General features: G+C 36.4%; 1 protein-coding gene and 1 non-coding gene across 4 annotated transcripts; one reads left to right on the forward strand and one right to left on the reverse strand.

Moving 5' to 3' along the window:
• Window positions 1-1,634: 1,634 nt before the first annotated feature.
• ESD (esterase D) lies at window positions 1,635-26,202 on the forward strand. 3 transcript variants are annotated; one of them, XM_016187311.2, is made up of 9 exons: window positions 1,635-1,731; window positions 7,175-7,249; window positions 9,975-10,063; window positions 13,029-13,127; window positions 15,923-16,047; window positions 16,879-16,998; window positions 18,858-18,956; window positions 21,763-21,930; window positions 25,972-26,202. In XM_016187311.2, exons 2-9 carry the CDS (start codon window positions 7,182-7,184, stop codon window positions 26,050-26,052), a joined length of 849 nt encoding a protein of 282 aa, XP_016042797.1. In that variant the 5' UTR covers window positions 1,635-1,731; window positions 7,175-7,181; the 3' UTR covers window positions 26,053-26,202. The 3 variants fall into 3 exon arrangements, with proteins under 3 accessions (XP_016042797.1, XP_060050817.1, XP_060050816.1); XM_060194834.1 differs by lacking the exon at window positions 1,635-1,731 and adding an exon at window positions 1,876-1,899; XM_060194833.1 differs by lacking the exon at window positions 1,635-1,731 and adding an exon at window positions 4,398-4,421.
• On the reverse strand, window positions 8,907-9,013 carry LOC132539600 (U6 spliceosomal RNA). The gene has a single exon (XR_009550941.1). It is a non-coding gene; the product is annotated as a U6 spliceosomal RNA (small nuclear RNA).
• Window positions 26,203-27,997: the final 1,795 nt, after the last annotated feature.

Raw genomic sequence — 27,997 nt, forward strand, 5'->3', positions numbered from 1 at the left:
ATACAATAGTTGCAATTATATTTGTTGAATGAATTGTTAAAAAGTTAGCATTTAAAAGCCAGATTAGGTATATGTCATTGACATCTTCAAAAGGAAGATGTCATACATACCATTACATACCATTGCCACCAGAAAGTGAACTGATACAGGATTATCACTGACAGGAAAGTCTGCCCTCTGGTGCCAGAGAAATATGAGCGAAATTGGAAAACTAGATTGGTTCCTATATCAGGCCACATACTACAAGCTCTTTTATTTTTAAGGTGTTTTTTTTGAAAAACTTTTTTTTGTATTACCTTTATTTATTGGATAGAAACAGCGAGACTTCAAGAGGGTAGGAGGTAATAGGAAGAGAGACAGAGAGACAACCTGCAACACTGCTTCATTATTGTCAAAGCACCTTCCCCACTACCGCAGGTAGGTACTTGGGGCTTCAACCTCGGTCCTTGAGCATTATTGTAAGGTGAACTCAGCCAGGTGCAACAGCACGCAGCCCCTCATACTACATGCCTTTTATTTTATCTCTGAAGACCAAAAGGACACCTGGGGTCACTTAATTAAGTGAAGAAAAAAGAAAAAAAGGCTGGGAGTATGGATCCACCTGCCAATGCCCATGTCCAGTGCAGAAGCAATTACAGAAGCCAGACCTTCCACCTTCTGCACCCCAAAGAATTCTGGTCCATACTCCCAGATGGATAAAGAATAAGGAAGCTTCCAATGGAGGGGATGGAACACAGAACTCTGTTGGTGGGAACTGTATGGAATTGTGCTTCTGTTATCTTACAGTCTCGCTAATCATTAATAAACCACTATTACCACTATTAAAAAATTTTTTTAAAGAAAGTTATGCCCTAGTTTCTAGATCCAAAAAGTTTCCTGGAACTGCTAACCATGATTTAAATGGGTTCAGAGCTCAGAACTATTTAAGCTTGGGCATTTATTTCCCTAGGGTTATCTGGTAACAGGCTGGGCCTATGCACTGGGCGGGGTTCCTGAACACAACAACAAAGAAGAGAAAGAGCAGGTGAAGAGACTGAGGAGCAGTTGCGGGGGGGGGGGGGGGGGGGGGGAAGAAACCAGGGTTAGTGGAGAAGCAAGGAATGAGCTAAGGGTTTAAGCAAAGAGTGGGCGGCCACCTGAGGGCGGGCCTAGGGGAAAGTGGGGGCGTGGTCTCTGGTGGGCGGTCCTTTGGGGGCGAAGTCTGCGGTGGGCGGTCCTCAGTGGGATCCTGAGTGGGCGACTCTCCCGGGGTGTGATCTGTGCTGAGCGGGGCCTATGACAGGCCGGAGCTGGTGACGTGACCTGCGGTGGGCGGTCCTTTGAGAGTGAAGTCGGTGGGTGGTCCCAGGTGGGATCTATGGTGGGTAACCCCAGGGGCAGGCGAGGTCCGTGGTGGGCGGGGCCTATGACAGTCCAGGACTGGGGGCGTGGCCTACGGTGAGACGTCCTTTGGGAGCGAAGTCTGCGGTGGGCGGTCCCGGTGGGATCCTGTTCATCGATGCAGGGGCGTGGTCTGTTGGGGGCCTATGATAGGCCGGGGATGGGGCGTGGTCTTATGTGGGCGGTCCCTCGAGGGCGGGGTCTGTGGTAGGTAGCATCTACGCTGGGCGTCTCCAGAGCGGGCTGAGTGGTGGGCGGTCCCGGGGCGGAGTGAGGAGAAGGCGCTGGGGGCCATGTTGAGGCCCCGCTTTTCCTTTCTGACTCATTAGCTCGGGCCTTCCGCTGCTCGAGGTAAGCATGGGTGCAGCTGTGGCTCCGAAGTTCTGGGACCTGCAATGGCGACGTGGGGCGTCGGGGCGAAGGCAGAGACCGGCGACCAGCCGAGACCGGAGGAGCTTGTCCCGAGGCGCAGTTTCATGCCCCCGGTTCCTCCGAGGCTCCCGGAGCGCGCGGAGCCCGGTAGGCGCAGAAGCTGCGGCCTGGCCCGGAGCCGGCCTGTCGGCGACGCTCCTTACTTTCTGCCGCCGGGAGACCAGTTTACAGGGGAAACAGGCCTCAGAACGGCCGCAGCCCCATGGCCGCTTGGGGCAGAGCCCCGCGCGGTGCTGGGAGTCGCTCCTGGTGGGGTGAGCAGACCTGGGGTGGAGAAGAGGAGAGGCTCCCAGGGGCCATGAGGTGGTGCACCCAGTTGAGCACACACATTACCATGTGCAAGGACCTGGGTTCGAGCCCCCGCCCCCCACCTGCAAGGGCAGGGTTGCTGCTCAAGCAGGTCTGCAGGTGTCTATTATATATATATTAATTTCTTCTTTATTATCTTTATTTATTTGATAGAGGCAGCCAGAAATTGAGAGGGAAGGGGGAATATAGAGAAACACTTGCATCATTGCTACACTACTTGTCAAGCTTTCCCCCTGCAGGTAGGGGACTGGGGTCTCAAACCCATGTCCTTGCTTACTGTAACTTGCATCTAACCAGGTACGCCACCACCCAGCCCCAATATATTAATTTCCTTATTGGGGGATTAATGGTTTACAGTCATCAGTAAAATACAATAGTTTATACATGCATAACATTTCCACCTAACAATACACCCCCCACTAGGTCCGTTCTCCTCTGCCGTCATGTTTCAGGACCTCAGCCCTTCCCTACATCCCAGAGTCATACTTTGGTGCAATACAGCAAGGTGTCTCTCATTCTCCCTGTATCCCCATCCCTCTCAATTTCTCTCTGTCCTATCTAAAAACAAAATAAAATTATAAAGAGAAAGAGAGCAGGTGCTCATATGTTATTGTGCTCAGCCCCAGGGGAAGGTGAGCAAACTCCTCCAGACCTGGACTGCCCTGCCCCGTGGGTGGCACCAGGGCTTCTTTTAAGGGGAGTGAAGACTCCTGGAACTTCTTGTAAGAGTTTCCGACCCCATCCTTGGAGCCCCATCTGCCCACATAATCTCATTCCACCGCCTGTTGTGAAATCCTGTTAGCTAGGGCACTGACCCTGTGCAAACATCCAGGCCAGACTTGAATTTTACATAATCGAGTCTGACAAAAATAAAGATACTAGAAAAAGAAGGTTAGGAAAATAATGTAGGGCCACTTTTAGACACTTGGAGAGCCCACACAAGGCATGTGAAGGTGCCAGGTGAAGAAGAAATGACATGTGTGCAAGCCCTGTGAATTGTCAATGAAGTGGAAAAAGACTGTGCTTAGTGCACAAGTTCAAATGTGACCAGAGTATGTGGAGTTTGGGTCAACCTTGTTTGTCTTTTAGTTAATAATCAGCCCACAGTCTACAGTTTCTTTTTCTTTTCTTTTTTCTTCCTTTCTTTCTTTTTTTTTTTTGCCTCCAGGGTTATCATGGGCTGCACTCGAATCCACTGCTCCTGGAGGTTATTTTTTTTCCTTTTACCCCCTGTTATTTATCGTTGTTATTATTACTGCTGTCGTTGGATGGGACAGAGAGAAATCGAGATAGGAGGGGAAGACATGAGGAAAGATAGACACCTGCAGACCTGCTTCACTACTTGTGAAGCGACCTCCCTGCAGATAGGGACCCGGAGGACCCGAACTGGGATCCTTACGCCGGTCCTTGCGCGTAATCTGCTGCGCTACCGCTCGACCCCTCACAGTTTCACTTTTATGTGCTTTTAGTAGTGCCAATTTTGGGGGAAAGATAAATAACAAAGTTTTTAATTAAGTTCAGTTGCTCTTTTATTTCACTAACTTATTGGGTTTCAGCGGCTTACCTGACAGCTGAGTGGGAATAGCTCCGTACACCTGTAGCAGCAGCCTGGAAGTGGTGCAGTATTTGTCAACTACTTGTTAACCCACGTAAGCATTTTTAAAATCTGTGTTTCACAAATTGGTAGAACATGCTTACCTCCGCTGCACCTTACACTTTAAAATGGTTAGGACCGGACTGGGGAGACAGCATAATGGTTATGCCAAAGACTTTCATGCCCTGGGAGCTGAGGTCCCAGGTTCAGTCCCCAGTACCACCATATGCCTGACCTGAACAGTGCTCTGGTCTCTTTCTGTATCTTTCTGTCTGTATCTCTCTCATTGAAATAAATGAGATATTTTTAAAGTAGTTAAGACATGTTTCTAGTATAATTTTAAAAATGAAAATTGAATTTAGACTAACAATTCCACATAGGCTATGTTAGTGCTGAAGCCTGACGTGTAAATATCCACTTGAGAGAAACCAGTGTAGCAGGCAGGAGAGGAGAGGATTTGTTGGTGAGATGTGTTGCTATAATTTGGTGATGATGAGGAGACCTGTGTAATTTGTTAAGAGATAATGTACTGGAGTATGCTGAAAATGAAAGAATGAATTGAAATCCAAGGAATCTGGTTGAATGGGGAGAAAAACACAAATAGAAATAGAGAAGTTTGAAGACTTGTTTGAATAAGAAAAGAATGAACACGAAGAAGGTTTATGAAGGGGAATGACGTTTAGCTTCAGGAAATAAATGAAAGAAGGTAAGATAACTTTACCGTTTGGGGAATAGATGCTTTGTGAAAAAAAGATGATTTTCCTATTTTTAAACGTTTTTACCTGATTGGGTTAGACTATGCCATATACTGAGATAATAACCTTTCACCTCTGAAAAATATAATTGTTGACTTTTGGGACAACTCTGTAATTCCATCAGCACTATGAAATTGATTGTCTTGGTTTTATTCTGGGTTTTCCTTGAAAGGGGGAAGGGGCTGCTTTGTTTTATGATAGTCTAACCTACTCTGACTTACCTTTTTTTATCTCCAAAATTTATCCAAGAACTTAAGTGAAACTTATCCAAGAAATGGAAATTTTATGATAATCTAACCTACTCTGTCTTCCCTTTTTTTATCTCCAAAATTTATCCAAGAACTTAAGTGAAACCTATCAAAGAAATGGCAATTTAGTGCTTCCATTTACTTTTCATTATCTATCAGTCACTTCAGCATAGTTTATAAATCTAGTCAGTTTTTTCACTAGTTCATTCTACGTACTTAACCCAATAGTTCCTTCATTCCTTATCTCTGGCCTTTCCTTCCAATTTGACAAACTTAATTTACAAATCTCAGCCACACACACCCTTCCCACCCTTATCATACCCAGGTTTATGTATTTGTTTATTTATGAGAGAAGGGAGAAAGAAAGATAACCAGAGCACTATGGCACCATGTAACACCAGGGACTGAGCTCAGGACCTCTCTTGCTTGAGAGTCCAACCCTACCTACTGGACCACCTCTCCAGCCACTCAGCCAGGCATTTAATCTTTGTCTACCTTTCTATTCTCTCTCTTCCTTTTTTTCTTCACTTTCCGTAATTGATTGTCTTTGATCATTCCAAATTAAAAATTTTAATTTAAATATGAGTTTATTGCTGCATATCTTTTGGAAGTATAATGAACTTCATCAGCATGCAGTAGTAGGATATTTTACTGAGAAAACCGTCAGAGTGGTAATTTCTCCTCCTGATATCTAACTTTTTTTTCTTTTTAGTGTATAGGATTTACTGATCATACAAGGAGAGGTTCAAGGAGAGGTACAAGGATAGGTTCAAGTCAAAACCAGACTGGTTCCAAGGGTAAAGTGTGCATTTTACTGTGCTTGAGGACCAGGTTTAAGTTTGATGTTTACATATGGAAGCACCATACAGAGGAGAAACTTCACAAGCTGTGAAACTGTGTTTTGGTATCTCTTCTCTTTCTGTCTCTCTTTACCTCTGCCTCTCTCTCTTATCAACAATCTGGCCCCTCTTGTTCAAGAGTCACTGTGATACAGATCTGCTTTCCAAATTATTGGTGTGGGATCCAGGTGGTAGGTAGCTCAATGGGTTAAGCGCACATGGTGGGAAGCGCAAGGACCAGCATAAGGATCCCGGTTCCAACCCCCCGCTCCCCACCTGCAGGGGGGTTGCTTCACCAGCGGTGAGGCAGGTGTGCAGGTGTCTATCCGTCTCTCCCCACCCTTCCCCTCCTCTCTTTCTCTCTGTCCAATCCAGCAACAACAACAGTCATAACAGCAATAATGACAGCAACAAGGGCAACAAAAATGGGGAGGAAATGGCCGCCAGGAGCAGTGGATTCGTTGTGCAGGCACCAAGCCCCAGTGATAACCCAGGATGAAAAAAAAAAAAAGAAAAAGAAAGAAATTATTGATGTGATATGTATAAAATCTATATAAAAATAAAATAATAATATAAATTTTATTTTTTATTGCAGCCATGGTTGTTGTTGGGGCTTGGTACCACTCACCACTCCTGATGGCCATTTTTTAAATTTCCTTTTATAGGACAAAAAGAAATTGAGAGGTTAGGGGAGATAGAGAGAGACAATTAGAGCACTGCTTCACAACTTCCTCCCTGAGTCTGTATGCATTGGTAATGTGTGCATTTGACCACGAGTAGTCCTGATGTGTGATATTTAATTCTTAAGTTCAAAATTATATTTGCATGGAAATTTGAAAAATTTGTTGGAGAGAAGAAGTTAATAACCAAGTTTCAGAATTTCCCAGTGACAAACTTCTATTTTAATTCACTTATTCCAGCTATAAGTTTACTCTTTGGATTGTTTTTAAAGGAGAAATATTGATTTAAAGAGTGCATCAGTGGTCCAGGACGTGGTTCAGTGGATAAAGCATCAGACTCTCAAGGTCCTAAGTTCAATCCCCAGCAGCACATGTACCAGAGTGATGTCTGGTTCTTTCTCTCTCTCCTTCTATCTTTCTCATTAATAAATAAATAAAAATCTAAAAAAAAATAGAGTGCATCAATTTCTCAGAAAAAAAAACCTCACAGGATGAATAATTTACTATACAGCATATAGTAAAGTGCCTATTGTGCTATTTAAGAAATATTTTTATCCAACTTACTATTATATCACTTGCCTCTCATTTTAAAATCACCAGTAATTAGTCATATCAATTGCCTTACCTTTTTAAAATAATTGACAGATAAATTCTTCACCATTTCTAATCTTCAGTAAGTTAGTAATTTACTATACCTCTTTTAAAAAAGTAATTTCAAGTAGTCTACCGATGCAAGAAAGATAGAACAAAGCATTAAAGTTTTCTAAAGTAAGTAAAATATAATTGTGAGTTTCTTAATATTTGTCAACAAAACTAGCATGTGAAGGAAATTTTAGGTGGAAAGAATTGTATCTTTAGATAATTTATGTAAAAAGTTTTATTTTTAAAACTACAAAGTAATTCTCCAAAAATTAATGAGTTTAATCTTCATTTGCAGGGGAAAAATGTCATTGAAACAGATTTCCAGCAACAAGTGCTTTGGGGGATTGCAGAAGGTTTTTGAACATGACAGGTAAACTACTAACAAAACAATCTTGAGATTGACATTTAGATTTTCCAACAAAATTGCTCAGCTAGACTCCATCCTCTAGTGTTTTATATAGGCGTGGACAACTAAAGATAATTTGAAGCCGCTTATTTGGAAGACAGAGACTTGGTGTAAAAATGGAATAGTTTAGAGGAAGTAGGTATTGTTGTTCATGTCAAAGGCCAAAGAGAAAACATTGACCTCATGTGAGAATAAGGTGCTAATAAAATACTCAAAAACAAAGAACCCATTTAAATTTTGATAGTAGAAATGACAAAACTTATCAGAAAGTTTAGTTGATAGAGTTGAATTTTTAATATAGTAGAACAGGACGAAAATGGAAAATTGGTGAAAAGGAGTATGAGAGTGAAGAACCTTAATATAAGAAATCTAATAGTAGAATGTTAGTGTGTGTGTGTTTTAAAGATAGAGGTTTAAAGAAATACTTGAAGAATTCCTAGAACTAAATGGCTTAAGTTGCCAGGTTAAAAAAAAAAAAATCTCTATTACAATACATGAAAATTGACCTATTTCCAACAAGACTGAAATGTCAGAAAATTGAAAACTAAGAAAATGTTTAGTGTCAGGAAAGGTAAAAGATTTAAGAATTCCAAAGGCAAAGATGAGATCAACAGTAGTACTACAACCAACAAAGTGCAACAGTATCCAATATTCTGAAAGAAGACTTCTCTCTCCATTCAAGATATCAGATAAGGAAGAATGAAGAAATGTTCATGTTGGATCTTGTGCGTATGTATTCCCATATTGATTTTTAATAGGAAGCTGCTTCGCCAATATGAGTGACTAAACCAAAAGAACTAAGAATATGGGATCCAAGTAACAGAATCATAGAAAGAGGAATTTCTAGGATAGGTGTGGACATATCTAAGCAGCTGCTATATAGCAGTTTGGAAAACAAGTCAGAAAGTCTGGAGCTACAAAAATTGCACGTAACCATTTAAGTTAGTTACTATAAATTCAGATGCTCTAGCCATATGCCAAATGCTCAGTAGCCTCATGTACCTAGAAACTTGTATTTAACAGCCTAGATAAAGAATATTTCCATCATCATAGGAAATTCTTCTGGACAGCAGAGGTCTGAGGAAGTATTAAAAAGGAATTGAAATAATTGACTGTATTGAGAGAAAAATTATCGAGGACTAGCAAAATTAATCTCTTGCAAAATGCACTGCTTTGTCCTGTTTGCAACCCAGACCCTACCACCATTTTGAAGGAAGCTTCAGTGCTGTAATATCTCTCTCTGCCTCTTTGTGTCTATTTCCTGGAGTCGTGAAGCCTCAGTGATGGAATATATATATACAAACACACACACACACACATACGCACACACGCATACATACACACCGTGAGAAAGGTTGGTGTTAATGTGTCATTCAGAGTGCCTATAGTAACTAACTTAAACGGTTACGTGCAATTTTTGTAGCTCCAGACTTCCTGACTTGTTTTCCAAACTGCTATATAGCAGCTGCTTAGATATGTCCACACTTATCCTAGAAATTCCTCTTTCTATGATTCTGTTACTTGGATCTCATATTCTTAGTTCTTTTGGTTTAGTCACTCATATTGGCGAAGCAGCTTACTTTGGTGCAATACGCCAATTCCAGTTCAGGTTCTACTTGTGAAAAAAATGGAACGCTTCACGAATTTGTGTGTTATCGTTGCGCAGGGGCTATGCTAATCATCTCTGTATTGTTCCAGTTTTAGTATATGTGCTGCCGAAGTGAGCACAATTTTTTTCTTTTGCACAAATGCTAATAGTACTATTTGCTTTAGACCCAATCTGTTCTAGGACTCTTGAGAAAGGTCTTTTTTTTTTTTTTTTTTAAGGCTTTTCTTTATTATTTACTACTGATCTACAAGACCCCCAGAGGGATAAAGAATAGGGAAGTTTCCAATGGAGGAGAGGAGATATGGAACTCTGTGGTGGGAATTGTATGGAATTGTACCTCTTTTATACCAGAATCTTGTCAATCATTATTGAATCGCTAATAAAAATGGTTGTAGGACAGGAAACATTTTTCATAACAAGCTTTTACTAGTATTAACTATTTGCTCAAGCTGACATGCTTAACTAGATGTGCTAACAGCCAGCAAGTATTTACTATTTGTAAATACTGTTTGATCTATATATGCATGTGTGACTGATAAGACAATTGTTTACTATAAAGTAATAAATGTTTGATTTCATACATTTGACTCTCTGGGCCTATGAAAGATCACTGTTTACATGGAAAACTACCTTTTTTTTTTAAATCAAACCTATATAGTTGTGGCTTTAGTTACTACAATGAAATATTACTAATAAAGAGAAAATTAAGAATGTGAAGAATTTCAGTGCCCATGAGCAAAAGTAATTTTAGATCTCTAGATTCCCTTTTTATAGAAGTTTATTTCTAATTTTATGAATCTTTTTTAAAAATACTGATTTTTCTTACAAATAATAGTGCATATCAAAGATAATTTATTTCTGTTTATTGTGCTCAAAATGACTGTACCATGTAAACCATAGACTTACGATTGGTTGATTGGTCATTATGCTAAATTGACCCATGTATTTTCTGTTCTTTAAATATTACTGTCCTTTGAATATTGGTAGAAACACTTATTTAGGAAATTAAATCACTTTTGAGGTTCTCTTTGCACTAGTGAGAAGTACTGATTTTTGTTGTTGTGGCTGTTACAATTACAGTGTTGAGCTGAACTGCAAAATGAAATTTGCCATCTACTTGCCACCAAAGGCTGAAACTGAAAAATGCCCTGCACTGTATTGGCTGTCAGGTAAGTGATATGTATTTAACTTTTATAAAGTTTTTTTCTTCTTTTTCTAAACAGACTTATTGTTCTCTTTATTCTTGATATACTTACATGCTTTCTGGGCCTTTTATAAAAGACTGAAATGGATTGTGAGAGACTAAGATTTTATCACCATGCTAACTTTGTTTATTCAAGTGACACTTCATCTTTAGATACAAACATTGCAGGGAGAGACTTAGAGAAATCAAATTGTGTTCAGAGGACCTTTTTTGGTTTTTGGTGGATGTTTCCTTAACATTGCTTTTTACAGCTAGCTATGACTTAACAAATTCTCACATTTGTAAATCCTATTTCATTAAAGATAAACCTCAAAGACCTTTGAAAATGAGGATATTCCTAAAAGTACATATAATCTTAACTTCGCAGTGTAGTTCTTAACTTAATAAATAAAACTTGCTAAAAGATCACTGGGTAGTGCTAAAATCAGGAACAATAAATATCCTTATTTAATAATTTGTTTAGATGATTACTGTAGGAAACAGCATTGTATAGCTAAAGATGACGTTAGAAATTTAATCCAGAGTAGAAAACTGTGGCATAGAGACATTATTTTATCTAAGATCATCTTACAAAGTATAGTTGAACAAATGTTGTTATTGATGGTTCAGAGTTGTATTCATATTCTTCTACTGTTCTTTTTGTATATTGTCCCTAATAGGAACCACTGATGTTATATTTCTTGGTATAAATAATAATAATAAATCTTAATCCTAATTGAAATTTGTCAAAACAGACCTGAGATTTGTGAATATAGTAAACAGAATTTGTGTACATCAAATAACAGGACAGTTTTCTTAGTAAGATGCTAAAGAAGCTAGAAAGAAACCTTGGAAATTAAATCTTGATTTTCTGACAAAAGGTAAGGTTGACCAATGCCCATAAGAGATGACAACAAAAGAGTTTTAGAAAGTTTACTTACCAGTAAATTGCTGAAAAACAGTCACATAAAAACCACAACACTGTTATATTTCTGAAGTTTTAGTAAGTTAACTGACATTGAAGTTATCCAAAATGAAATTCTGAAAGCATATGATGCCTCAGATGCACTATTTGCATTTTACCTGTGCCAAGGTAGCCTCTGAACCTCCCGTCATTGGCTGTATACCTAAGATAACTGAAAATAGCTTGTATACAAATGTCCATATATTATATTATACATTATCTAGAATAGCAAAAAAAAAAAAAAGCATAACCAAACCAAGGGCCCATAAACAAGATAATAAATAAAATGTGACATATTCATATAAAGGAATATCATTTGATAATAAAAGTCATCATACATATATGATACAGAACGAGTAGATATTAAATAACTCATACTATTATGTGAAATCATTCATAGAAACCTACTTATTGATAAATTCTGTTCATATGAAGTATTTACAAGTTCAGAAAGACTGGTGCTTGTCTAGATCTGAAGGGAGGGAATTAGAGAAAATGGGAGTGACTGCCAATGGATCTTTCATTTGAGGATAATGAATATATTCTAAAACTAAGTATTGGTGATGGCTGTGTAATTGTAAATATATTACCAATCAGTGTCTTCTACAAATTAAACTGATGAATTGTATGACTTATGAATTGTACACTGTTAAAATTGTTGCCCCTCAAAGTCTATGGCAATCTCATATCATATATATGTAATTAATCAAGTAGGTTTTAATTAGTAAAATCTTTATTCTCTTGAAAACAATCCTTCTAGTAGAATTATACTAATTTCTTTGGGTCTACAATTCAGTGCATACTACTAGCCTAAGGACTTTATGTTCTAAGTAGACAGTGTTTGTCTGTTCTAATAGATTTACATTTCCCAAGTGCAGGGTACTGCAGTCACACACAATTCAAAGCTCTTTGCAGGTTAACATAATTAACCCTTACAGCTGCTTTGCGAGGTAAAAAATAGGCACTATATCCATTTTTAAAAGAAAGAATGAATCTCAGAATATTCTTATTAGTAGTTTTTAGTTAATAAGTAACTGACACGTAGAGTCAGATTCTATCTAAAATTTCAAAACTCCCACTGTCTACATTAGTACCCTACTTTCTTTCAACACGTGTACATGCTGCTGACCTCACTATTTGGTTTTACTTCTCCATAGTATCACATCCATATCTCTAGATGTACTGGAACAGACTTGATGATCAAAGACCTCATTTGCCTGTTTGTGAATGCTATGTTTTAAAAGTAAATTTTCTTTAATATGGTTACAATGGTACCTATGACTTTGTAATTTACTTACTGAACAAATCTTTGCTGGGCAACCACTTTTTCCATCTCTATGATGGTTCTTAGATGATAAACCAAAATTATAAAAGTGTTCTGTAGGTAACTCATTCTGTTTCATGAGTATCAATAATCTTTGACATTTCTCATTATCAAATGTAATGGGATATTTAGTACTAACCCTTAGAAAAAAATGTCTGTTGGTTAGATGTTGTTTAACTCAACTATTGCTAGTCATTCTCACATGACTACTAAAGCATCTCTGCTATTATATATTGAAAAGCATAAAGTTAGGAAAAATAGCAGGAATGGTTAAAAAATGAAACTAAAACCAAATTTAAGAAGGACTTATGGTTTCCCTCTACTGTCTTACTGCATTGAGGAATAGAGATAATTTGAATTTTGTTGCAGATAAGTACCTGTACGCATATATAAAAATCATAGTATGATGTGCATACTCTTAGTACATGTGCTATGAATATCTGCTTTGATGTAGGGATTATTTGTTACCATCCTGTTATTTTTAAGAACACCTGTGGAAACATTTACCCTTATACTTTTACAAACTTTGTAAGAAAGAGAATTTAATGTCTTTTTTTAAAAATCTTTAGAAAAGTTAAAAATAGTATCAAGTGATTCGGTTTTGCTGCATTTTAAAAAGACTGAAGCTTATATATCACGAAGTAATAATATGTTTTCTCTTAGGTTTGACTTGCACAGAACAAAATTTTATATCAAAATCTGGTTATCACCAGGCTGCTTCAGAACATGGCCTTGTTGTCATTGCCCCAGACACTAGCCCTCGTAAGTGTTTCTATTCCAAAGATCCTTTGGAAAATTTTAATCTTTAAGAAAACAAATTTGGTGGTCGGGCGGTAGCGCCTTGGGCTGAGCACATGTGGCACAAAGCTCAAGGACCGGCTAAGGATCCTGGTTTGAGCCCCCTGCTCCCCACCTGCAGGGGAGTCGCTTCACAGGTGGTGAAGCAGGTTTGCAGCTGTCTATCTTTCTCTCCCCCTCTGTCTTCCCCTTCTCTCTCCATTTCTCTCTGTCCTATCCAACACCAACGACATCAGTAACAACAATAATAATAACCACAACAATGGTAAAACAACCAGGGTAACAAAAAGGGAAAAAATGGCCTCCAAGAGCAGTGGATTTGTGGTGCAGGCATTAAGCCCCGGCAATAACCCTGAAGGCAAAAAGAAAAAAAAAATTTTGTGTGGCATGGCATATACATTGTGCAATTAATTTTATGTTTTTGTTGTACTTATTTTTCAAGTGACATGGCCTTAATACTGTGCTGCAAAAAAAAAAAAAAAAAGAAAATACTGTGCTGCATTTTAAATCTTGCTCTTGATATTGAGAGGGGACAGTTCATTATTCACGTTTTGTAGACTAAGATACCTCAAAACTGATTGAACAAATATATTAATATCACATAACACTACACTAGTGTCAAAATAATATGCAATGTATAAGAAATTGTTTTCTATTCTATAGATAAGCTGTCTTCTTACATAAATGTCATTTCTTATCTGTTAGTCATAAAATTTAGCATGTGTTAGTTTTAATAAAAATGATTATAAGATATTTACATGAGGATTATTTGAGACCATAGTCTATTAGAAATTTTCATCTTTGTAACAATAGAACCATCAGAAAATAGAGTTTTAATGGCAGCTAAATCCAGCTGGAAGTTAAGTGACTACATTTCAGAAGCAATGCATTTAATTTTGCAGGTTGTATTATACAGAAGCATAAAAAAATAGCATAAAAATAAATATCTGTCAGGGGGAGGGTGGGAGCTAGCTTACCTTAGAGAACATTTTACCATGCTCGAGGATCTGGCTTTAAGCACCAGGCATAGCATTGGGGGGAGCTTCATGAATGGTGAAGTAGTGCTATGACATTTCTTCTCTCTCTCTCTCTCTCTCAAGTTAAAGAGAAACAATCTGCTGGCAACATCGAATGTTGTGCAGATAATTATATATGAATATATAAGAATAAACTTTAAAATATGAGAATTTATTTTATTTTTAAATTTATTGTCATCTCTAGGACTTCATTGCTCCTGGCTGACTTTCAGATAGAGACAGAGAAAGGTGAAAAGACATTGAAGCTTTCTCGAGTGTGGTGGGAGCTGGATTTGAACCTGGGTCATGTATATGGCAAAGCAAGTACACTACCCATGTAACCTATTTTGATGACTTCTGAAGATTATTTAAAAAATAATAATAAAATTACTAATCGTCTCAATGATAGCTTCATTAGGGAAGCACTATGTGCCTTGTTTTATAGACTGAGTTTTATGAAGAGGTAATTTTCTTTAAATTGCACATCATTGTAATTCGATTTATAACCTGAATGGTTGGCTTTTGATAACTATATCCAAATATGTGAAGTGAAACTTAATAAATTGAAAAATGATAATGAATTTCCAGTGGGGGAAGGAAGTAAATTAGGGGATCATTTCAGTATACACAAAGAGACATTTTTAGTTGAATTGAGGTCAGCAAGATTGTTAACCTTAGGAAGTGCCTGCTTTGCCATGCATATAGCTTGGGTTTGAACCTGGCCCCTACCACATTGGAGGAAGCTTGGGTGATGTGGTTTCTTTACCTCGTTCCTTCTCTTTCTAAGAAAGTATCAGCCTAGAGCAATAAAACTGTAGCAACAACAGAAAAAAATAAGAACAATAACAAAAACAAAACAACCAAACAACAACAACAAAATGGATTGAGCACAAACATATACTCCTTTCTTTCTAAGACCACAGTGTTAAAAAGGATTAAAGAAGTGTAAGTGATGGGGAAGAGGGATTATCAGAGAAGGAACACACTCTATTATAAAAAGTAAAAAATTCTGTTGGGCTTTTGTTGTGGTGTTTAACAAAGAACAGGTTTATTAGGTACATAAAAACCACAATGGGAAAACAGTAGAAGAAGGCTAGCTAGACATGTGGCAAGAACATAAATCCTTAGTTCACCAGTTTCAGCTACAACATGTGTGGGCCTCAGGAAAATAGCATCACACAGGTCCTGGGAAAAGATGGAGTTGACCAGGGCAAGCAGGAAAAGAGCAACTTCCACCAGATACTTATTTAAGTAACCTCCCATACCCACAATCCCTTGTGATTTTCCATACCTCTGTAGTATGCTGTTGACATTGGGCTGACATCAGCCATATGCTAATTATGTTCATGTCCCATAATTCCTTTTGTTCACTGTAAGTCGGGTGTCAGGCGGTAGCACAACGGGTTAAGCGCACATGGCACTGTAAGTAAAACAGTGTTCCCAACAATAGTCTGAAAAATACAGGTAAACTAGGTGAGAAAACACTACATAAAATGGAATGTCACCAAAAAGTGAGTCATACAGTATGTCCTATTTTGGCACAGACACTATATCCTGGAAAATCATTTCTCTCACTTACCTCATTGACAAGAATTAATCACTTAGCCCCATTCAAGGACAAGAAGGCCAGAAATTATGATGGATTGCCCTGAAGCTAATGAACTTGCAGATTAATTTTTAAGTGTGTTATTAAACATGGACCATTATTATGGAGTAGATGAAAACACTAGATTTCCCTGATAGGTGGCTGCAATATTAAAGGAGAAGATGAGAGCTGGGACTTTGGCACTGGTGCTGGATTTTATGTGGATGCCACTGAAAACCCTTGGAAAACTAACTACAGAATGTATTCTTATGTAACAAATGAGGTAATTTTAATCTAACTCTAATGTAATTTTAATAATGGGGTAATCTGTCATATGTCATAGTTTACTTTTTTCTAATGTACCCTACAATTTCCTAGTATATAGCATAGAATTTGTTTTTAGATACATTTTTACCATAATCTTTTTGTATTATCTTTGTGTATGATTTTACTCACTTAGAATTTTTCCCTTAGAATAGATTCTGAGAACTGAAATTAGGGGTTGAAGGTAGCTCATGGTAGAGCATGTGAGGCTATGGGTTTGATACCCAGCCCTGCATATAATGAAACAGTACTCTTGAGTTCTCTACCAAAAAATAAAAAGTAAAATTCTGTCCTTGAGGCATCAAAGGGAAGAAGATCTTGATAATAGTTTACTGTCCTTAGAGTGAAATAGCTGAAATGGGGGATGAACTATAAACTGTCTCCATGAACTGCGAGCTGACACAACAACATTTCTGTGCTTCATTTATGTTTGTATTTAACTCAAATGTGGTTTCCAAACACATGAAAACCTCTCAATAATACCTAAGTAACTGTAAGATTGTTAGAGTAATTAATAAAGAAGTTTATTTTTTAAAAATATGGAATTACTAGGTCATGGGTTTAGGACATTTTAAAAGTTATTTGTGTCATTTACCTAAAGATGCTGTCTAAAGAAGATATATATTCTCCAGTGATAATAGCCTTTGTCTATTTGAAATCATTTTTTAAAAATTTTTAATATTTCATGTAGTTTAAGACTATTATTTGGAAAGATTGATTGTATACTTATAAGTTTGAAAAAACTACACTTATCTCCCATTATTATTTGTCACACTGTCATTCTCTCTAGCTTCCACAACTCATAAATGCCAACTTTCCAGTGGACCCTCAGAGGATGTCTATTTTTGGTCACTCTATGGGAGGCCATGGAGCTTTGATTTGTGCTTTAAAGAATCCTGGAAAATACAAAGTAAGATTGCCACAGCTTCTAGTGACAGCTATTTCTCTTTGATAATATAATAGTAGAGACTCTGAAAGATTGAAATTAGGGTATTGCTTTTACATTGGGAATAAACTTTCTAGTGTTGTAAATATCAAAGGGCTATGAGGAAGGGGAGGACCATTAAATTAGAACAAAGAATATATGCTATAAACTCAGAAGTATAGGACTGTCAGCAATTTTCCATTGTTCTTCTGCAAATATTAAAAACTTATCTTTTCTATTTTTTATTCAAATGTTTAATACATTTCCCCCTAAAGAACAAGTCTCATTGATTATTTTTTAAATGTTTATTCAAATTTGCTAAGACAAAGGAGAAATTGAGAGGGATAAGGGAGATAGAGAAGGAGGGAGAAACAGATGCCTGTAGTATTGCTTCAAGCTCCAAAGCGTCCCCTTTGAAGGTAGGGGCCAGGGACTTGAACCTGGAACCTTGTGCATGCATGGTAATGTGTGCACTCAATCACTTGTACTACTGTCTGGCCCTTAGCTATCAGTGACTATTATGGCAGTATGTATTTTTTTTTTTTTTTTTTTGGTAAGGGTATCTTTGTAAAATTTAGATGTTGTTATTGTTTTGTTGTCACTTGGACTTCCCCACTCCAAGCCAACTTTTTTTTTTATCATTGTTATGGTTATTATTATTGTTGTTGCTATCGTTGGACAGGATAGAGAGAAATCAAGATAGGAAGGGTAGACAGAGAGGAGGAGAGAAAGATAGACACCTGCAGACCTGCTTCACTGCCTGTGAAGCGACTCCTCTGCAGGTGGGGAGCCGGGGGCTCGAACCGAGATCCTTCCGCTGGTCCTTGTACTTTACCCAAGCCAACTTTTTATCAGATAGAAAGGGAAAGAGGGAAAGGTAACAGCATCAGAGGTTCATACAGTTCAGTGGTGGCCAGACTTGAACCTGAATTGTATGAATGGCAAAGCAAAGGCATTGTCCACCTATGAGATACAAAATATTTGTGATTTGTAAAAGTTTAAGAATTCTCTGTGCTGTGGCCTCTGAGGTGGCACAGTGGTAGGCCTCTCTCTCTCTCTCTCTCTCTGTCTCTCTCTTTCCTACTCAGATCAGCATTCTATAGAGCCATGTTGAAGCAATGGTCATCTTAGAATTATTTCTATCGTTAAAATCCCAGACTTGAAAATATTTCTCATAATACTGTCTTACTATGGTAACAAATTTTGTTTGGTAATAAGTTCTGTTATAAAGTTGAGCTTTGCATCATGGCAATGGGTTTTCAAATAAAGGTTTATTGTACAAGATAATCTGTTGTATTTGAAGGAAAAAAATCACATTTACTTAGAAAAGTTAGTGGACATTGATAAACATATATTGATAAGCACTTTGAAAGAGAGAGTCCATCTCTGTACCTATCCATTGAAAAACACAGCACACAAGCACAGAATTACATACTAATAAAAAGTATTCCAGATTTAAGTGTATTATTTAGTTCTTTCTTGGTATTGTTTAAGAACTGTGTCTTAGATTTAAACATGTCAAAAAGACAGTCATGGAATACTTATTACTATATATTAATTTTAAATAGAGTCAAACTCTCATAATTATGTAACTATGCCCATCACTACTTTATGTAGTGAAAATTTTTGCTTTGCATTATTTTAGCACCTATAATTTATTAGCTTTTTAAATGGGACCTACAAAAGATGTTATATTGTTATATTAGAGACCTACAATCTATACCTGTACTATAGCAAGAGGAAAATAGTACATTGAGGCTTTTGTGATAAGCTTATAAGCCAGTTACAAATTAAGTATTTATATTTGATTTAAAAAATATTTTAAATATTCTTTGTTTTTGTAGTCTGTGTCAGCATTTGCTCCAATTTGCAACCCGGTGCTTTGTCCATGGGGCAAAAAGGCCTTTGGTGGATATTTGGGAACAGACCAAAATAAATGGGAGGTAGGTATGCATGACTTTATAAATATTTATACTTAAGTTTTCAGATTTATTGGAAAGCTCTGTACCATAGACATAATATTTCAAGCTCATTCAAATTAAGGATTTATAGCTAAAAATAAATGTGAAAAGTAATAACAACCCCTCTACTTTCTAATTATATTAAATTATAGCTGCTATTCTGAAGTTATATTTTTTTCTGCTAATCATTAGTCTTTATTTCTAAATTAATGCTAGCACTGAATTAGCATTACCAAAAATGCTATTATTACTAAATTTAGTGTTTTTATTAATTATATGCTTAACTGTATAGTAGGAATCATCAGACCTTTTCTTTCCCTTTTTTGGGAGAGTGACTCATGGTTTACAGTAATTATAGTTATTGACACATGGGTAAAATTTCACCATATATATTACTTTTATGTGGGAGACACAGAAAAGAAAGATCAGAATATTACTTGTTCATATGTAGTGCCAACTGTTGAACCTAGGACCTCACATATGCAAAGAGTATGTTCTTATCCACTGAGTGATTTCTCTGACCTCAAAATTTGGCTTTTATGAAATTGTTTTATTTTATTTCAAAATTATATATTTGGAGAGAGGGGAAGGAGTCAGAGCAACACTCTGGTCTATATGGTGCTGAAGACTGAACCTGGAGCCTCATGCTTTCAAGTACAGAACTCTACTATTGCTATGTAACTGTTTCAAAATTTGGTATTTCTCAGATTTGGATTTGGAAAATCAAAATTACAGACTAAGTTTCTAGAACTAAGGCTAGGAGACAGCTTACATGGTAGTGAACAAACCTTGTTGTGCATGAAGCCCTGAGTTTGAGCCCCTCCATTATACATGAACTCCATAGATGATGGAGCAACGCTCTTTCTCGATCTCTCTCTCCTTCTAAAATAGGCAGGGAACATCCAGACTTTGAAATCATTTGGTCTGGCCTTGCCAAGACAGCTAGAACATTTTCATAGCTTCATTAAGTAATAGTATTTTAAGTTGATTAAGTTTGGCGTATGAATGGTGCTTAAATATCCAAATGGCCTTTTGCAGGAAAAAGGTTACCCAGCCCTGTAGTAAAAAGTAAAGATTAGAAAATTGAATGAGGTATGTGGGGGAAACAGGTGGTGGTGCATCTGATTGAGTGTACTCATTACAGTGTACAGTGACCCAGGTTAAAGACACCTGGTCCCCACCTTCACGAGCAGCAGAGCAGTGCTGTAGGCCTCTCTGTCTCTTCCTCTGTATCTCCCTTTTCCATCTCAATTTGTCTCTATCCAAAATAAAAAAAAGTATTAAGGAAAAAAATTGAACAAGGCAGTGTGGTGGAGAAAGACTTTAGTTGATGGTTGGAGTGGTGCTCAGTGGTGTCTGAGGCCCTGGGTTCATTCCCTGGTAATGTATTTTAAGTGTTTAATAAAAATAGATATGGTTCATGTATATTTATGTGAGCATTTGAAGATAAGATTCTTTTTTCATGCTTGGGATTAGATGTTTCCAAATTAAAACCAAAATGGCCCTTTCCTCCTGATTCATTTTATTCTTGTGTAGAAGTGGGCCATTTGCAAACTACACTAACAGTGTGAATATTTTACAAAAGACATATGCATGTTAACAAGTAAAATATATGAAGCTATTATCACCCTGCTCTCCAAAACAGGGGAAGACTTTAAAAAGAAAAGAATAGGCCTATTTTATCTCTGATGAACATTGATGTCAATCAGATGTCCTTGAAAGCTCATGGAAATCACAGGCATTTGGTGCTGTTAAGCAGAGAGCAAAAAGAGAGGGCTTAATATATTTGTGTCTGTAAATAGAGCCAAAAAGAAAAGGAAAAAAAGAATTAATCTACTTAATATAGAGAAGTTTGGAAATGGAATTAGAAGAAACTCAATTTGTGAAGGAACTTGGGAAGAATAAAATGAATCTTTTTTTTTCCTGAAATGTCATTAAGACCCTCAGAAGTTTTACAAAATTTTATTGAAGAAACATTGTATTGTAACATTTTGTAAGTTTCAGTTATGTGTCATTATAAATCAGTGTCTTTTGTACTATTTTACAAAGTTTAATTTAGGGTTGAGTAGATACTGTAGTGCTAGCACAATGGACTTGGATGTCTGAGGCCCCAGAGGTCCCGGTTTCAGTACCCAGCACATTTCAGAGCTGAGAAAGTATCTCTGGTCTCTCTCCTCTCATAATAGATAAATATGACATATATTTAGATTTGTATGTAAATTTACCATACAGTTGACTCCTTCTACTGATTTGCCCATCTCTTTTTTTCTCTTCTGGTAAGTATTAATTTGCAACTTTAAAGGTTTAGAAGAAAAAAAGATTATATATTATGCAGGATGCTTGAAATACTGGCCTAAAACTGCTTAAAATGAGGACAGTAACTATAATTAGGAAATGGAATTCTGTTGGTATTGTAAACAAAACTAGATTTTGGATCAGTGGAATAGCTCACTTGGATCATATGTTGTATTCCTATGTACAACACCTAGGTTTGAGCCTGGTCTCCACTGCATTGAATGAAACTGTGGTGCTACTGTCTCTTTCACTTTCTCTCTCTCTACATTTATCTGAAAAAGCAAAACTCTCCCCCCAAAAAAAGATAAAATACTAGATTTTAAGCCAAATTAAAGGCATACCTAATGATTTTTCCATTCATAGTGTATAAATAACTTTAAATTTCTACTTGATTCCAATATAGTATATTCTGAAGAATATTTTTCTGGGTACTTAATTAGTCGTATTCTTTTTTTTTTTTTTTTTTTTTTTTTACCATTTCTCCTTTTAATAGGCTTACGATGCAACTCATCTTGTGCAGTCCTACCCAGGTTCTCAGCTGGACATACTAATTGATCAAGGAAAGGATGATCAGTTTCTTTCAGATGGCCAGTTACTACCTGATAACTTCATAGCTGCCTGCATAGAAAAGAAAATCCCTGTTGTTTTTAGATTACAAGAGGCAAGTACTAGGGAAATCTTAACTTGTTCTAAATATAAAGTTGCATAGTGACTTTATTTTTTAGAATTTGAGATTCTCTCTAGTAATATGGTTTTAAATTGTATTAAAATTCATTCCTGTCAAAGTAATGATATCTAAGATCACAGAGTTTTCTATAAAAAACTTCTGATAGTGAAAAATATTTATAAGTTTTTGCCTCACTGTACAACCAGTGAATAAAAGTTTCTATGCTTGAATAGTACTCGTTTTCAGTACTACAGACTTTCACCTCAGTTATTCCTCACTTTATGTACACATCTTGACCTTAGAAGCTGTGATACAGGGGGCCAGGTGATGGCACATTTGATTAAGCACATATATTATAGTGCGGAAGAAGCCAGGTTCAAGCCCCTGGTCCCCACCTGCATGGGGGAAGCTTCATGAGTGGTGAAATAGGGCTGCAGGAGTTTCTCTGTCTCTTTGCCTCTATCTCCCCATCCTCTCTTAGTATCTGTCCAATAATAAATTAACTAGTTTATTATTATCTCTATCCAGTAGTGAATTAATTAATTAAAAAAAGAAGCTGTGATACAAACAGAATTGCTATGTGTTATTTGACTTAGGTATTTACTATTATACTTCTTGGCATTTCTAATAATTGTTTGAGAATAGTCACTAACTTTCGGTTTGTTTGCAAGTTTCCCTTGGTTAGAATATTCTCCCATTATTTAGCTAACTCTGTGCTAATTAAGTTCTAATTAAAGAAACTGCTTTTACAAATTAAGAAAAAAAAAGTATAAGCTTCAGAATATAAACAAATTCTTCATTTCATGATGAAAGATAAATACAGAAAATTATGATAATTGCTATGTTTAAAACATTTAAGTATAATTGGTCAATTACATTGATCTAAATTGTAATTCTAATGACAGATTGATAAATGTTCAGATAACTCAAATAATTACAAAGTGATCTAGTGGGGTATACATAATATTTTCATAACCTCTCGAACACCTGCCATTTTCTGGTTTGTTGATGTAATCCATTCTCTCAGGTATGAGATGATGTCTCAGTGTAGTTTTAATTTACATTTCTCTAATGATAAGTGGACCATGTGTCTGTGGGCCATGTGTATCTCTTTAGAAAACTAGTTCTTTGGCCCACTTTTTTATTGGATTATTTTCGCTTATTTTGTAGATCTGTGCCAATTCTGTATAGATGTTGATATCAGTTGTTTGATGCACAAATATATTCTCCCACTTAGTTTGCTCTTTAATTTCATGTAATCCCATTTATTTGCTCTTATTTCTATTTCCCATGTCAGACGGGGGGGGGGGGGTTTGCTGACTCTTTTATAAATTTTAGATTTTCTGGTCTATTATCTAGATCTTTAATCATTTTTTATTCTTATGTAATTACAGAAATTTTAAAAAAATGGATGATAGACTGATTTCCACCTATGAATGTATAGTATATGGATCTGTGAAATGGTAGAGTCAGAAACTGGTGTATGGTGTTAGGTGGTGGTCTAGTTTCACTTTTATACAAATGGCTATTTTTCCTAGCACCAGCTGTTGAAGAGACCATCTTTACACCATTAATTGGTTTTGTTTGGCCCCTTTGTCATATATTTTTATATTTGTAGACTCATTTCTGGGCTTTCCATTCTGCTCCATTGATCCAAATGTCCATTTTTATTCTAGTATCATGCTATTTCGATTACTGCTGCTTTGTAGGGTGAACTAAAGTTGAGGAGTGTGGCACCTCCATAGTTTTCCTTTTTCTCAGAAGTGCTTTAGCTAGTCAAGGTTTTTATGTGGTTCCACACAAATTTTTGGACAAGTTGTTCAATTTGCTTGAAAAATGCCATTGGAATTTTTATAGGGATTACATTGAAATTGTAGACTGCTTTTGGTAGAATGGCCATTTTTAATAATGTTTATTCTTTCAATCCTAGAACAAGGAATGTTCTTCCATTTCTGTGTGTCCTTTATTTCTTTTCCTTTTATTTTATTAATCTTTTTTCTTATTTTTCTCTCTTCCTTTCTTTCTCTTTCTTTCTTTCTCTCTCTTTTTTTCTCTCTTTCTTTCTTACTATCAGAGCACTACATAGCTCTGCCTCATGGTAGTGGTGGGGATTGAACCTGGGATATTAGAGCCTCAAGCATTGCATAACAATTATGCTATCTGCCTCCCAACCTCTATTTCTTTTTAGCAATGTCCTATAGTTTTCCTTATAAAAGTTCTTCACCTCCTTAATGAGATGTACCCCAAGGTATTTTATCTTTTGGGGTTCATTTGTAAAAGGACTGAGTTTTTTAGTTTTCTTTCCTCCGATTCCTTGTTTGTAAACAGAAATGCCACAGATTTTTGTGTATTGATTTTGTGTCCTGCTACTTTACAGAATTTATTATTTCCACTAGTGTTTTGATGGAGTCTTTGGGGTTCTCTAGATATATCATGTCATCAATAAATAGTAATAATTTGATTTTTTCTTTTCCAATTTGTATGCCTTTGATAGCATTTTCTTACCCGATTACAGTGGTGAGAACCTAGAGAACTATGTTGATTAACAATGGAGATAGTGGATATCCTTGTCTGGATCCTGACTTTAGGGGGAAAGCTTTCAACTTTCATTGAAAATGATGTTATCTGTGAGTTTGTCATAAATGGTCTTTATTATGTTGAGGAATGCTTCTTCTTTTTCCAGTTCCTGGGAGGGGATCTTTATCATAAATGAGTGTTGGATTTTGTCTATGCCTTTTCAGCATCAATTGATATGGTCATGTGATTTTTATCTTTCTTTTTGTTGATATGATGAATTACATTGATTGACCTGCAGCTGTTAAACCATCCCTGTTGCCGGAGATGTGAACCCTACTTGGTCTTGGTGAATTATTCTCTTGATATGTTGTTGGATCGATTTGCCAAGATCTTGCTCAGGTCTTTGCATAGTGTTCATCAGGGATATTAAGTCTATAGTCCTTTCCTGCTTTTGGGATCAAAGTGATGTTTACTTCATAGAACATGCTTGGTAGATAGTGCTTGCTCTTCCTCATTTTTCTGGGGTAGTTTGAGGAGAATTGGTGTTAATTCTTCTTTGAAAGTCTTAGTAGAATTTATTAGTAAAGCTATCTGGGCCTGGGCTTTTGTTCTTGGAAGGATTTTTGATTACTGATTCAATTTCTCTACTAGTGATTGGCTTGTTTAAGCTATCTCCTTCATCTTGGTTTAGGGTTGGCAGGTGATATGATTCTAGAAATGCATCAATCTTTCAGGTTGTCCAGTTGGGAATAGGATTAGAAAGGTGGATCAGGGTAGAGAGTAACTCCCAAATATGGGAAAAGTAAATAAATACCGTTAACTGTAGACCCCATCAATCTGATCTGGGGTCTGTGTCTATTCATATTCATCACAGGAGCCTGTGTAACCCCTGCGTCCCTGTAGGTCTGAGCTCAAATTCCATGTTGCTCCTTTTCTAGTTGACTTAGTCGTGATGTTAGGTAGCTTACTTGACGTCTTCACTGTTTGTTAATATGGGCCTATGTTGCTATAAAGTTCCCTCTTAGGACAGATTTTGCAGCATCCCACAGGATCTGGTAGTTGATCTCTTCATTTTTATTGTTCTCCAAGTAATTTTTAATTTTTCTTTTTATTTCTTCGGTGACCCAGGTGTTATTCAGAATTATGTTGTTCAATCTCCATAGTTTGGGTGTATTTGTTTCTTTTTGTGGTTGGATTCTAATCTCACTGCCTCTTTTAACCCTTATTGATATGACCATATGGCTACTCTACACACTTAATGTGTTTCTTCTCTTTGCATACTAATTGAAGCATTTAGAAGCTAGACTGTACAGAATGCTTACTTTTTTTTTCATGTTTTTGTAGTGTTTTGAGTATATTGTGAAAATTTTTGAAGCACAAAGGTGATTTTGATAAACTTTTTCCTATTTTAATATCTTACTATAGGCAAATTAATCACTTGTTATTTATTTACTGTCTCTAGTATTGATGCTTCTGAGTGGTACATAAATGATTTATTATCTCTAATTTTTCTTTCAGGGTTATGATCATAGCTACTTCTTCATTGCAACATTTATTACTGATCACATCCGACATCATGCAAAATACCTGAATGCATAAGGAACTTCAGATAAAAGAGTCTTTGAAGGATTATAAAAATGGTAATAAAAAGAGTTTCAGGGGAAATCATTTTAAAGCATTGGAATTCGTAATGCTAAATATGCTTCATTCTATATTTGAATCACCTTCTGAATAAATATCCAAAACCTGTTTCTGACTTAATTAATTTTATAAACATTCATGCAGAACTTTTTAATAATATTCAACTTTTTCAAGGTTATTTGAAAATGATCATACTAACTATCTGAAGCCACAGAGTAGGAATGTAATTCCATTAAAACTATGAAGGTATTTATCTGAAACTCTTCGCTTTTTCAGATTTTAAGTTTATAAAGGCTTAGCCTATGTTTGCCATGCTCACTGTTTATCTTCTATTGTCTAGTGGCTGCTTAGCTTCTACTAGACCATTTATTAGTTGTTGAGTATGCAAGTAGACTTCAGAAAGGTTAAATGAATTTCCCATTAGGATAATTATTTGTGGGTCATTTAAGGTTAGAAATTAAATTTCCTAAATCCATTCCAATGATAGTTCTTTTCTTATCTATTGAAACAGATATCTTTCTGGATATTTACTTAGGACATCTTCTAAGAGACAAAAGTTAAATAATACTAAGATTAATTCTGAAAATAACTAGGTAAGCAAACCTTTAAATTTCTACCATAAGTGCAGACATTTCCCCTCAGTTAAATGCAGAAATTTAGGTTGGTGAGATTACCCAGAAAAGTACTCACTCTCTTATAAATACCAAATCTCATTGGACTCTCAACCTTGAAGTCCTGAGTTGTACAGAGTGATGTCTGGTTATTTCTTTTTTCTCTCTCTCTTTTTTTTTTTTTTTGAGAGAGAAGATAAAGAGGGAGAAAGACACCTGCAGACCTGATTCACTGCTTTTGAAGCAAACCCCTCCTCCCCCCCCCACAAGGAGATTGGAACAAACTGGGATCTTTGTGTGGGTCCTTGCACTTCCTACTATGTGTGCTTAATCCGGTGCTCCACCACCCAATCCCCTCTTCCTATCTTCTTCTTCTTTTATTTTATTTTATTTTATTTTATTAAGGAGGGATAGGAGGAGAGAAAGAACCAGACATCACTCTGGCACATGTGCTACCGGGGATTGAACTCAGGACCTCATGCTTTATCCACTGTGCCACCTCCTGGACCACTTTCCCTATCTTTTTAACGAATAAATAAGTATTAAAAAATAACAGAATAAATACCAAATCATATCCCCTTAAAGAACTAGATATAGAAGTTTATGTTATAGGTAAATTCTAGTTGTTTTCAGAGAAGTTTATTTTTTTATGTTAAAGAACAAAAGAGTTTTAACATTTATAGCTTAAGAAAAATATTACATGTATTTTGAAATAAGACATTTTAAAGTTACAATGCTGGCAGTAGTTAAACATAAGTAGGCTGTACTAATAAAGTTGAAAATTAACAGTATAAAAATTAGTGCTGTTTAAATGGCACTAGTTAAGATTCATACATATAGCTTGAGACAGAGTGGTTCCCAACTACACAGAACTACACAGAAAGTGGTCTTGGGGACCAGGACATAACTAACTTGGCAGAGGGTATTTACCATACTCAAGGACCAAGATTCAACCCTCGCACTATATGAAAGCACTGTAAATGATACCAAGGGCAACTGCATGGATTTGGAGTAGTGCCTTCCAATATAGGAGTCACCTGTAAATATTTACATTAAACATAGAATTAAGTTTTAAATTAGCACCAGTCCATGTCTCAATAACTACATGTGGCTGGTGACCCTGTATTAGAGAGTGCAGATAAAAATACTCCTCATAGCACAGGAAATAGTAGTAGGCAATGCTGGTATAGAGGAATACATAAAGTTTTAAAAAGGATTGTTAGTCAAATTTTATCATGTAAAAGGATAACTTTTTTATTACCAATTTCTTGAGCTGTGTGTGAACTCAATGA

This window comes from Erinaceus europaeus, chromosome 7 (assembly GCF_950295315.1).
Source record: "Erinaceus europaeus chromosome 7, mEriEur2.1, whole genome shotgun sequence".
NCBI classification, from domain to species: Eukaryota; Metazoa; Chordata; class Mammalia; order Eulipotyphla; family Erinaceidae; genus Erinaceus; species Erinaceus europaeus.

What these genes read in the sequence shown, in the direction of transcription:
- ESD (XM_016187311.2), top strand. Translation starts at nt 7,182, where the DNA reads ATGTCATTGAAACAGATTTCCAGCAACAAGTGCTTTGGGGGATTGCAG. An exon ending in AGAATCCTGGAAAATACAAA is followed by an intron (nt 16,999 to 18,857) that starts GTAAGATTGCCA and finishes TTGTTTTTGTAG; the next exon opens with TCTGTGTCAGCATTTGCTCC. An exon ending in TTGTTTTTAGATTACAAGAG is followed by an intron (nt 21,931 to 25,971) that starts GCAAGTACTAGG and finishes TTTTTCTTTCAG; the next exon opens with GGTTATGATCATAGCTACTT.